The sequence below is a fragment of the Sminthopsis crassicaudata genome, chromosome 1, assembly GCF_048593235.1.
Source record: "Sminthopsis crassicaudata isolate SCR6 chromosome 1, ASM4859323v1, whole genome shotgun sequence".
Taxonomy (NCBI): domain Eukaryota; kingdom Metazoa; phylum Chordata; class Mammalia; order Dasyuromorphia; family Dasyuridae; genus Sminthopsis; species Sminthopsis crassicaudata.
In genome coordinates, this window is record NC_133617.1 from 667748325 (window position 1) to 667761805 (window position 13481).

At 46.2% G+C, this 13481-nt stretch overlaps 1 protein-coding gene across 1 annotated transcript in view; it reads right to left on the bottom strand.

Moving 5' to 3' along the window:
- Nucleotides 1–4475, bottom strand: part of ZBTB47 (zinc finger and BTB domain containing 47) — a 37788-nt gene extending 33313 nt beyond the window's left edge. Inside the window, exon 1 of the mRNA XM_074283182.1 lies at nt 4021–4475. Coding sequence (XP_074139283.1) covers nt 4021–4023 — 3 coding nt within the window. The 5' untranslated portion in view covers nt 4024–4475. The remainder of the gene's footprint in view (nt 1–4020) is intronic.
- Between the last annotated feature and the right edge of the window lie 9006 nt (nt 4476–13481).

Consider the following 13481-nt stretch of genomic DNA (forward strand, 5'->3'; position numbering starts at 1 on the left):
AAGAGCAGAATCCAGTTTCAAACCCAAATTTTCTGACCTTAAATCCAGAATCCTGTCCAATACATGGTTCTGGCTGAAAGGACCTGGAACTTAAAGGGACCTTCCATACAATCTGGAATTGAGCCTTGAAAAGGTTTAAGAGGGGGCAGGAACCTACTTTCAAGATTCAGAAGGTAATCCTCAAGAAAGAGGAAATCAGCCTCTATTTGGCCTCAGAGGGCAAAGTGAAGAACACTGAAAACAGGATAAAGGAAGGAATTTTTAGATCTGATATAATTGGGAACTTACTAAAAACCAGACGGATGCAAATGCACAACAGGCTGCCCTGACAATGGTCTTCAAGCAAAAGCCAGGCAGTTTCTCATCAGAGAGGCTCGAGAATTCCTAACTGGAGCAAAGCAGGTCCAGGTGCCCCCAGCCAGAGATCTCTCCCAACTCTGAAGTTCTTCACTTCTATGAGAGAGTCCAATCCTCTCATTTTACATTAGGGGGCAAACAAGCACAGACGAGGTTCATAGCCAAGGTCACACGGAGAATAAGTGTCAGTCACAGGCTCTGAACGCAAGTTTTTCCAAACCCCTCCTCCTTTCCACTCCATCTCCCCTCCATAATCCTTAGAGACTCAGCACCTGCATCCTATTCCACCTCCAGGAAGCTTTCCACAATTGCCCTGTTAATATGAACCTTCACCCTCCCAGGCTTCACAGAGTCTTTCTAAATGCAGTTGTGTTTTATTTCAAATGCTGGTTTTTGGGGGGTTTATTTCTCCCCTTGCTGAACTTTCACTTTCATTGGCCTGGGACACCCACTTTCCTCATCTCTGCCTCCTGGTTTCTGTAGCTTCCTTCAAGTCCCGGCTAAAATTCCACTATTTGTGGGAAGCCTTCCTCAAATCGTTCTTAATTCTAGGCCTTCCCCAATTGAGGATTTCCTATTTATCCTGAATACATTTTTAATTGTACTTGACTGTTTATATGTTGTCTCACCCATAAGATCATAAACTCCTCTCTTTTTCTTCTTTATTTTTCTAGCACTTAACACAGTACCTGACATACAGTAGGTGCTTAATAAGTGCTTAATGACTGACTAAATCTTAAGCTCCCAAAAAGCAACAATTATGGCTTCTCTAAATAGTCTAACTTCCCTCCAAAGGCCTAACACAATGGAAACTCAATAGACTATTAGTAAACTGAAAGAGCTCTGGTAGTTGGTACAGAGGTTAGAGTCCCTGGCCTGGAGTCAGGAAGACTCATCTTCAATGAGTCTAGCCCCAGACACTTACTAGCTGTGCGACCCTTTACCTGTTTGCCTCAGTTTCCCCATCTAGAAAATGAGCTAACGCAGGAAATGCCAAACCACTCCAATATCTTTGCCAAGAAAGCCCCCAAAAAGGTCATGAAGAATTGGATGAGACTGAATAGACTTGAGGACAGACTCCTTTTCATATCAATCTTTGCATCCCCAGCACGTTTGTACAGGAAGGTCTTCCTACTTCAAGCATTTCATTTTAGAAGAATTACTGAAGAAGAGTTATGACTATAGAGGAAAGTGCTATGCATAACACAAGCGCTGGGTCTTTGGGGGTGGGAAGGAGTGACTTCAAAGGTCCAGGAAAGACCTCTCCCAAACAGCACCTACTCACCAGCCAGAATGTCTACAATTCCACCGGGACAGATTGATAATAAAGAAATGGCTCACTGCCTGCCAGAGGGTAGGACTGTCCCTTGCAAAAAGAAACAGGAAAGATTCTGGGTTTGGGTCCTGGACAGCTGAGCTCACTGACTTGGGACTCTGAAATATACATCTGAGTATACACTGATAGGCAGTAGGGACTCCCATTCTAGGGCCAGATATAATAAGTGATGTGACCTTTCACTGTCTCTGAGCCTGCCCCCCCATCTCACAGATTTGTTGTAAACTTTAAAGGAAAAATATAGAAAATGATGATGATAATAACGATAATTCATTTAAGTTAAAATGATGAATCCTAATGAAATCCACATCTGTTATAATAGCTAACAGGATTCTTAGAGATTAAAAAAAAAGGATTTTAGAGACTACCTAGTACAATCTTCTCAATTTCCAGAAAAGTGTAAGATTCAAGAAGGCAAGAGTGGTATAATGGAAAGCATTGATCTCAAAGTCAAAGGATCTGGATTAAAATCCAGGTCCCACTTACAACTTGTTTTCCTACCAGTCACTGAAAGCCATCTCAATGCCATCTTCTCCAGGGAGCCTTCCTGGATTATCCCAGCTGGTAAGGACCTTTCCCCTCAAACCTCCCATGACACTTTGTGCCCAGGAATATGGGGGGAACATTGGGACAAAAGCACAAGGGTTAGATTGGACAGAGGCAGAGTAGTGGGAAATGCAGAGACAATGGGCTCCCACACTCCCCTGCCTCCATCCATGTCTGGCTGGCTGGAGAATCTCCAGCTCCAGCTAAGGGGATTCTCACAAGCTGCCTCCTCAAGCCCTTGATGACTAAGACCACCTAGCCTGTGTCTGAGTGCTTGACTGTCCTGATACGACCCCAAGCAAGGGCCTGGAGGGGGGGGGCAGTTTGCTGAGCTTGCTGTTCTATCTTCACGAACAGTCTCCTGGGAGTCCTCTAGTGTAAGAGATGTCCTGCCATTCCATCATTCAGTGCCTGCTGAATTCAGTATCAGAGCTGCCTCAACCACACACACAGTTGCCTCCCAAACACATGCAGAACCTGCAGGGGTCTGGAATTAGAAAAGTCAACTCCTTCAAAAGCCCTCCCCCCAAATGGTTTCCTGTCAATGGTTTCCTGGTGCTGCCAAGACTCTTGGGTCCACGCTAAGAGGAGATAGGGGACCGTGAGCTCTCTCCTAAATGCAGCGTAGCCCTCCCAGAGCTCCCAGGGCCCAGCTCCCAGGTGGATGCAGAATGGGGGCAGCCCCTAGGGTGGGGCAGAGAAGGGAGAGGGGAATTTAACCCCTTAAAGCTAACAGTTTCTTCATCCTAGCCCCAGAATTCTCCTTCCCTCATCCCAGGGACAAATCAACACTTCTAACCAGACCAGTCACCCACTACTATTCCTAGCTCCTGGACTCTCCTAACCTTGTCCCAAATCACTCGCCACTTTTGACTTTTTCCCTTATATATTATATATCCCCAAGGGTAGCCTAGGAATGGGGATAAAGAGCTTGTGCTAGTTGGGGTGGGGGAGTACATATAAGGAATTTCTCAAAGCCCCTCACCATCCAGAGAGCCAGTGGAAATAGAGCAGTTCTAAGGGAAATGTTGAAGAGTCATTTGGAGCTGGGGTAAATTACATCGAGACAGCCTGGGGGGGGGGGGGAAGCTGGGGACACTGGAGGGTCAGGTTTAATGGGACTGAGCGTCCTGGGGAATAGAAGGGAGGGGAGCTGGCAGTGGGTTTCTGTTTGGCCATTGGGAGGGAAGGGGAATTTGGAGAAGGAGAAACCTGGGATTCAGGATTTGAAGATGTACAGAAAGAGCAGGAGGTTCCCTGTTGGGATGAGGTCTCAGCAGTTCTCTCTACTGCTTAAGTGAAGAGTTTGGGGGACTGATGGGACTGTGTGCGCCTGTGGTTAGTTGAGCGAGAAGTCCCCTCATATCTGGGGAGAGGGAGGACCAGGAGGGAGGACGGGTTATTGGGGTGTCCCAGTTGTCATTCCACTTGGGAAATCTGGAGGAGGGTGAGGACGAAGGGCTAGGAAGCTGACTAATTGGAAGGGAGAAGGACTAGCCCTAGTTACCAGGGATTTTAGGAATAAGGGTTAGGGAAGACACCTAGTACTCTGGAGCTAAGGCTGGTCCCTGCAGGGACCGTGGGGCTGTCTGCGACGGGTCAAGGTTTGAAAGTGAGGAGGCTGGCGCCGGCTCCGAGCGGGGTGGGGGGCTGTGCTGGGGTGATGGGTGGCAGAGAGGCTTCGGGACGGGACGCCAGCTTGGGCTGACACGGAGCTGGATGGAGGCTGGGGGCTGGGGAGGGGAAGCTGGGGGATGGGAGCGGGGTCCCCACTGTCCTACCATTTTGCCGCCAGCGCTGGGGGCTCACAGGGCCCAGCTGGATCCTCCTCCTCCCGCCCCCGGCACCCAGGGCCGGGCCGCTCCATGAAGCGCCGCGCTGGGGGGGGCCCTCGGGGACAGGGACACAGACCTGGACGTGGACCTCCGGTCTCCGCGCTGCCCGGGCCCCCGGGGCCGCCCCCCAGCTCGGCGCCTGGGGCATGGCCCCCCGGCTGGGGGAGGGGAGGGAGGGAGGGGGAGGGGAAGAGGCTGGAGCCGGAGCTCGGGGGTGGGGGGATGCAGAGAGGCTCAGAGCCCCGCGCCCATCCCGGCTGGGCGGCAACGCGGCGGCGGCGGCGGCAGCTGCGGGAGCCGCGAGCGGAGGCAGGAGATGGATGCGCGGCGGCCGGCGGAGAGATGCAGCCGGCCGGGGCCGCGCACGGAGTCCGAGCCTCTGCGGTGGCGGCGGCGGCGGCAGCGGCTGAAGCCTCCCCGGCCCCGAGCCCCGGATTGGAGGCTCCGCATCAGATGGGGCGGCCGTCTGGACGTTTAAAGGGACAGGCCACCTTTTCCGCCGGCTCCGCGGGCGCGCAGCGAGTCGGGAAGGGGGGAGCTGGGAGGGGAGGACACGCGTGGCGCACTCAGCCCACGCCCACCCGCTCCCGCCCCGCGCTCCCGGGAGTGGGCAGGCGGAGCCTTGGCAGTCTCCAAGACCTGGTCACCTGGCGGAACGAACACGCTCCCGGGGGCGAGGGGCTGGTGATGTCCCCGGGGGGGACCGGCAATCTGCGGGAAGGGGGTAGGGCTGGAGGGGAACGCAGGTCATATGACCCATCCTCCGCCTCCCCTTCAAAGGATCATCCCAGCAGCTGTGTGACCTTGGGCAAGTCCCTGCCCCCTCCCCCGCTAGGACTCAGTTTCTTCCTTTGCAAAATGAAGGATTCGGACTAAATGTTCTCAGGTCTCCTTCCAGCTCGGACATTGTATGAAACCCACGAAGTGCTTTAACCACCCCGTCCCCGTGCCCGACAGCTACTGGGAAGTTCTTCCCGGGTCTGACCTCCTTCTCTCAGGACTCTGGAGCTGCGTGTCTTCAAAGGTCAGCTCCAGGAGACATTGCCCAAGGCCCCACGAACCCCTCCCTCCTCTCCATCCAGTCTCCCAAGTTCATTCATTGCCAAGGCTGCTTCCCTGAGCGGCCTCCACTCCCAGAGACAAGAGCTCCCCACTCCAATCTTGGATAACGGGACGGACTCTGTGTGTGTGTGTGTGTGTGTGTGTGTGTGTGTGTGTGTGTACACCCCGTCTCCCAACCACATGGGGTGCTCCCTTTCTCCAGGGAATTTTTATCTTGTCTAACCTGCTGGGGGTGGAGCGGGATTGGGGTGGGGCAGGGAAACGTGCACACAGGAAGGGTGTACGCTGCAGATGCTTGCTGACTGGTCCTGATGCTCCGTGCCTACTAGTTTTACCAGAGACCGGGATCTGCCGGGGGAACGCGTCCATCATCAGCCAGAGACTGAGTAAGGAAAAGAACCTGGGAGACCTTGGATGGCCCTTCCAGTTATTTATAAAGTGAGGGGCAGAGGATTCTCCAAAATCTCTAACATTCATTTTACATTCTGACATTCACAAGAGGAGGAAACCGAGACCCAAAGGTGAAGGGCTATGTCCAAAGTCGCAAAGTTCATAAGAGGCTCTGTTCTAAGGATCCCTCCATATTGCATGACTTTATGACCCATTCCAACACTAGGGCATTTTCATTTTAATAGAAAAATCCATAAGACAAAGGAATGAAGCTTTTATAGTTGGACTCCAAGAATCAGTAAGCTTGTGGGAAAGCCATTTCAGAAGCAGGGTAATAGTCTACCTCTGTAGGTAGCTAGCTAATTTTCCTATGCATAAGGGCAATTCTGGAAGTAGCTTTCATTCTACTCCCTTTTCTATCATCTACATCTTCCATTGATGAGTTATACCTAACCTGCCTGGATCTGGCATCTGAGTTCCTGTCACGTTATCAAATGCCTGGTGGACATTTTTGAAATGGTCGTTCCACAGGTTCTTCAAAGTCACCATATCCCAAACAAGACTCATCATCTTTCCCCCAAACCCACTCTGAGCTTTTGAATTTCCCATCGCCAGTATTCGGATCAGCCAACTTGGAAAGCTGTCATCACTGACTTCTCACTCTCGGCCCACGCATCCAATCAGTTGCCCAAGCTTGTCATTTCTACCTTTACAACATTTCTGCAGTACAGGTCCCCTCTTCCCTCCACCCATACAGCAACCACCCTGATTTGGGCCATCATCTCCTCCCAACTGAATTATTGCAACAGCTTTCTATTGCAATAGTCTCCTCACCTCAAGTATCACTGTACTCTAATTCATCCTCCACACAGCTGCTAAAGTGATTTTACTAAAATATAGGTCACTCTCCTACTCAATAGACTCCTATGGCTCCTTATCCTTAGGATCAAATATAAATTCTCTTTGGCATTTTAAAGGCCCTTCACAAGCTGCCTTTCCAGACTTATAACAAACTCCTCTCCCTTATGAACTTTTTGGTCTAATAAATCTGTCTTCTTACTTCTCATAGAGGTTATCCCATTTCCCAGCTCTGTGCCTTTGCATTGGCCATCCCATGCGAACAACATAGCCCCCCCCTTCGTTTCTTTCTCTTAGAACCCCTCCTGCCTCTCAAAGGTCACTTTAAATGCCATCTTCTCCATGAAGCCATTACCGACTTGCCCATCTGCTAGTGCTCACTTCACCAATCATCTTAAACCCATTTTCTTTCTATCTAATCTATCTACCAATCTAGATATTTCTAGCTGTAGAGATTTATCTATTTATCTCCTTATCTAGATATATCTATAGAGATGTACCTGTTTATTTATATCGATCTATATAAATGTACACATACACACATTTTTGTCTTTGTATCACCAGCAGCTAACAGCGCTTGGCACTAGATCCTTAGTAAATGCTTTTGGATCAATAGAACAGGCCACTGATAGATGGCCTTTAACACAAATACACACATATCCCTGGTGTCCTTTCAACCAGGAAGCTCTCTCTCCTGTGGGCATGTCCCATATGTAGTTCATGAAGGAACCCATGTATGTAATACATGCCTGTAACAAAGCCTATGCCATATAACAGGGCTGTTTGTTAAAGCCCTGTGCCTATTCAGTCTCAGAGAAGAAAGTCAGCAAGACCCCAGAGAACAGGAGGGATGCTGAAACCTACAGACCGAGCCAGAAAGACAGATGGTGCCCTGAGTGCTGAGTATGAATTAACACATTTGGGTCTGGTTACCTCAGTACTTAGCACAGTGCCCAAGAGGACAGCATTCCAGATTCAGAAAAAAAAAAGGTTTCCTAGCAATCGGTTGTTCCCAAATCCTAGACACAGGTTGGCCCTTTACCTGCATCCCTGAGTGAATCCTAAGCCTGGAACAGGGAATGAGCTCGAACCCTGGTCATGGGCTCTGGACCTTTATCCCATCAGTGAATTCAAAAATAAAATGTGTTAAACAAATATTGGATCCTCACAACAACCCTGGGAGCTAGGAGCTGTTGTTATCCTCATTTTTACAGGAAACTGAGGCAGACAGGTTAACCGATTTGCCACAACCAGTAAATGTCAAGAAAAAATGAATTCAGTTAGAAGTTAGTGAAAATAAGATGAATTCCTCCCCCTCCTCTTGTCCCAATGAAGGACCCTCCAGTTGAAGATCTCAAAGGTCCTTCCTACCTCTAATTCCATGATCCTGTATTTTCCTAATGAGGCCAGAGTCAAAGGAAGAGGGATACTTACAAAATAAAATAATTATAAATGAGCTAGAGGGTTGTGAGACCCAAGGGGTCTGTGAAGGAGACAGGGAGGAAGAAAAGAGAAGAGAGTCCTTTTGCTCTGATTTGAGGGACAGCTCTTATATTTTTTTTCCCCAAGTGCTGTCTCCCAGGATTAAAGGGATCCTTCCCTGGGATCAAACATAACTCTTCCTGTTTAGGTACCATCTAATACTTTCCCAAAACTTTGACATTCTGTTTGGTCTTCACAGCACCCCATTTGACAGAAGAGTAAACTGAGGCTCAGAGGGGGAGGTGACTTGCCCTTGGTCTCCACAGAGACATAGTGGCAGAGCTGGAACTGAAAGTCTAGTCTCCTGACTCCCAGCCTGGGCTCCCTTCCAGACAGTGCTCTAATCTCCTCCTCTCTATTGCTCTTCCATTCCTCCTCATTCCCTCCTTGCTGCCAACCAGCTGCACGCAGGGGGGTGGGGAGATGAAGACAGAGGTTTCCAAAGAAGCCATGCAGATTATTGCTGGCTGGCGTGGTAGGGGGAGGGAACCGCCTGACTCTAGGGAAAGCCAAGGTCATCTCCTCCATGGCCCCCAATGGCCTGACACACCCTGGCCCATCCCCAGCCTCCCACTGTCCCCAACCAAAGGGAGAAGGATAAAGAAAGGATAGTGGAATAAAAGAACCCATTTCTCTCAGCTGAGAGGAAGGGGGTGGGGAGAATAATGCTGATTTTTGGCACTGTCAGACCTGGCCAGAGCCAAAGTAAGACAGAGGAACAGGGAAAGTTAAGCTGGCTGTAGAGGGACTAGGAGGCCCAAGGGGACTTTAGGAGAAAGGAAGTGACTCACATTGGACCCATCAAACCCACTGCCTTCCACTCCTGCTCCAAACCGTCCTATTCCAATAAATCTATAGGGATTTATCTATATCTATATCTATAGGGCAGTAGATAGAGCATTAGGTCATGGGACTGAGAGATCTGAATTCAAATCCAGCCTCAGATACTTACACATTTTGCCACTCTGGGAAGTCACTTTAATCTTGGTTTACCTCGGTTTCCCCAGCTATAAAAATGAGAATAATAACAGCACTTGACTCTCAGGGTTGTTGTGACGATTTATTGAGATGATATTTGTAGAGCACTTGGCACATAGTAGGTGCTATATAAATGCTTATTCTCATCCCTTCTCCTTCTGCATTCTCCTCAGAGAACTCCCTGGTAGGGAAGATGCAATCCCAGGCTATGTTGGAACTCAGATGCCAAACATTTTAGGGCCAAGTCAAGGCCCTAAAGAGGACACAGGCAGTGTGACTGAGTCTCTGGAAGTGGGGACCTAGAGGGGGTAGCTCTAGCTAAAGGGAGCCTAGACTGGCAGCAGCTCCAACTCTAGGCTCCCTGGGCTTGTCTCTTCCAGTCTGAATCAGAAGGATTTTCTGGCCTGCTGCTGCTCCCTAGAGGTTAATGTGCACAGAACTTGGTTCAGGGAAGAAGAAGGAGGAGACTAACTGAGGGAAAGAGGAATCCAAGCCAGGCCAGGGGCCCAAATCTCTCTTTTCTTTCCTCCTCCTTCTTTCCCTGTTCTCTGTCCCCTCTTAAACCACTAACTCCCCGCCCTTCGTCCAGGCCTATGCCAGAAAAATATAGCCAACATTCGGTTATCTGCATAGGTTGGAATCCCGGGATCCAGAATGTGACAGGCCTTTAGCTAATGTTTGTCAAAATCATTTGAATTGGAAAGGATTCCTTTTCCACTTCTGGAACTGTTAAAGTCCCTCTCTCCTTGAAAGGCTCAAATCACATTCACTCTGCTACCTGAAACCTTCCCTGACTTGTCCCCTTCTTGCTCTCACCTCCACCCCAAATCAAAGAGGCTTATCCCCCTGCACAGACCCTAGTCTTTGCACATGTGGCACTATTTGTAAGCCCCTTATGCCCTTCAATAGGGGAATGGCTGAACAAGCTGTGGTATAGGAATGTAATGGAATACTATTGTGCTATAAAAAATGATGAGCAGGCTGATTTCAGAAAAGCCTGGAAAGACTAACACGAATTGATGCTAAGTTAAGAGAGCAGAACACGGCAACAGCAAGATTGTGTGACGATCAACTATGGTGGACTTAGCTTTTCTAATCAATGCAATGATCCAAGATAATTGCAATAGACATGGGATGGGAAAATGCCATTTGTACCAAGAGAAAGAACTTTGTTTTTTCTTCCATTTTTATTGATTTGGATAATATCTCAAATATTTTTTAGATTTTAACATGTCATCAAACATAGCTTTTATTAAAGCTTTTTATTTTCAAAACATATGCATAGATAATTTTTCAACATTGACTCTTGCAAAACCTTGTGTTTCCAAATTTCTTTCCCTTCCTCCCAACCTCTCCCCTAGATAGCAAGTAATGCAATATGTTAAACATGTTAAAATATGTTAAATCCAATATAGGTATACATATTTATACAATTATCATGCTGCACAAGAAAAATCAGATAAAAAAGTTTAAAAAAAAGGAGAAAGAAAACAAAATGCAAGCAAACAACAACAAAAAGAATTAAAAATGCTTTGCTGTGATGCATATTCCATTCCCACAGATCTCTTAGAGAGAGAACTCTGGAGACTGAATGTGGATCATAACATTTTATTTTCATTTTTTGTTTTTTTTTTCTTTTCATGGTTTCCCCCTTTTGTTCCAGTTGTTCTTTCACATGACTAATGTGGAAATATGTTTATTGTCTTGGGGAAGGTGGAGAGAGGGAGAAAAATGTGGAACTCAAAATCTTTTTTTTTTTTTTTCCTGAGGCAATTGGGTGACTTGCCCAGGGTCACACAGCTAGGAAGTGTCTGAGATCAAATTTGAACTCAGGTCCTCCTGACTTCAGAGCTGGTGCTCTCTCCACTGCACCAACTAGTTGCCCCTGGAACTCAAAATCTTACAAAAATAAATGTTGAAAACTATCTTTACATGTAATTTTACTATTAAGTGCAAAACTCCCCCACAAAATAACCATTTCCATCATTGGTTTAAGAAAAAAAAAAAGATTGTAAGCCCCTTGAGGACAGAGACTATTTCTGCTTCTTTTTACATCCTCATTGCTTAGTACAGGGCCAAGCACATAGTTGGTGCTGAATAAATGTTAACTTATTACTTGTCTCATCCCCAACCAGACCCCATTAGATGGAAAATTCTATCTTGAGCATCAGGTCCATAAAGGGATATTGACGTTTGTTGAATGTTGTTGGATTCCAGAGGCTCTCAGTCTAAGAGACAGCCCCCCGAAGAAGGAAATAAAGATGACAGCAATGATTTATTAAGCATTTACCATGTGCTAGGCCCAGTACTGAGGGCTGAGAATATAAGCAAAAAGACATTTCATATTCTCCAAGAGCTTACACTCTAAAGAAGAAAGATAACACATACAAAGAAGCTGGAAGGAGGTGAGGCTGGAAACCAGAAGGAAAAAGGGAATGGAGGCCAGCCAGGGTTTCTCCCCTAAATAGGGCTTCCAGGAGGATCTCATCATTGGGAGAAGGGGTGGGTCTTACAGAGGATGTTCCAGGCTGATGTAGTTACGGCCATGCTCCTGACTCCAAGCATTGCACAGGTCATGCATCTAGCCCTGTGCTCTGCTGTATTATAGAAGGCAAGAGAAAAAGCAATGGAGAGGCAACCCTGGGTTCTGTATGCTATAGGAAGTCAGAGAAAAGAGCAATCACTGGGTTAAAGGAGTCAGAGCTGGCTTCCTCAGATAAGTGGGGCTTCCGCTGAGCCTTAGGGAATTCTTGTTTGTCCTTCATTCCATAAGAGGGCGATGAAATCAGGGACGTGATGCTGTAACATGCAAGTAAACAGAAGTGATGTTGGGCTGTGCAAGGTCACCTGCCTCACTTTCCTCTCCAGAGCACTGGATGCAGTGGCAAGGTATATACCCAAATGACCGGAAATGGTCCTGGGACAGCTGGATGGTGCAGTGAATAGAGCACCAGCCCTGGAGTCAGGGGGACCTGAGTTCAAATATGACCTCAGATGCTTCCTAATTGTGTGACTCTGGGCAAATCATTTCATCCTGCTTGCCTCAGTTTCCTCATCTATAAAATTAGCTGGGGAAGAAAAACCGCTAAGAAAACCCCAAATGGGATCACAAAGAGTTGGACCTGACTGAAAATGACTGCATAACAACAATTAAACAAATCAAACAAATTAAAAATGTGTATAAGGCATCTATGTCATCCCTAGTTTTTTCCAAGCTTTTAAAACCTGGTTCAGATTCAGATCTATGAAAATAAAATATTTCATATTTTCATATCTTATAAAATAGACCTACTGGTCTATTTCTTTTAACAAACTAACAAGTCTACTAATTTAAAACAAAAGATGTAATTCAAGAGCAGAGATGTGACAAAATGTATCCTTACAGACATACACTTTCCCACAGTTTTTGACACCATCTTGAAAGGGACACAGGCAGTAGAAGATACATTATTAGGACGTATACATTGAAGGGAGAAAGGAAATGGCCAACTGCTCCAGTATTGTTGCCAAGAAAACCCCAAATGGGGTCACAAGAAAGTCAGACATGACTGATAAAATGTTCCAACATGAATGTTGAAAACTATCTTTTATTAGCAAAAAGACTTCAGAAAATCATCCCCGGGATAATACACTATGATCAAGTGGGATTTATACCAGGAATGCAGGGCTGGTTTAATATTAGGAAAACTATTAGTATAATTGACCATATTAATAATCAAATTAATAAAACCATATGATCATCTCAATAGATGCAGAAAAAGCATTTGATAAAATACAACATCCATTCCTACTAAAAACACTTGAGAGTATAGGAAGAAGTGGACAATTCCTTAAAATAGTAAGGAGCATATATTTAAGACCATCAGTAAGCATAATATGTAATGGAGATAAACTGGAACCTTTCCTAGTAAGATCAGGAGTGAAACAAGGTTACCCACTATCACCATTACTATTCAATATTGTATTAGAAATGCTAGTCTCAGCAAGAAGAGTCGAGAAAGAGATCAAAGGAATAAGAGTAGGTAATGAGAAAATCAAACTGTCACTATTTGCAGATGATATGATGGTATACTTAGAGAACCCCAGAGATTCTAATAAAAAGTTATTAGAAATAATTCACAACTTTACCAAAGTTGCTGGATACAAAATAAATCCACATAAATCCTCTGCATTTTTATACATCACCAACAAAATGCAACAGCAAGAAATACAAAGAGAAATTCCATTCAAAACAAATGTTGAGAGTATAAAATATTTGGGAATCCATCTACCAAAGAAAAGTCAGGAATTATATGAGCAAAATTACGAAACACTTGCCACAAAAATAAAGTCAGATTTAAATAATTGGAAAGACATTCAGTGCTCTTGGATAGGCCAAGCGAATATAATAAAGATGACAATACTCCCCAAACTAGACCAGTCGATCAGTGGAAGAGATTAGGTACACAGGACAAAATAGGGTACAACTACAGCAATCTAGTGTTTGACAAACCCAAAGATACCAACATTTGGGATAAGAATTCATTATTTGAAAAAAACTGTTGGGAAAACTGGAAATTAGCATGACAGAAATTAGATATGGACCCACACTTAACACCATATACCAAGATAAGATCAAAATGGGTCCATGATTTCGG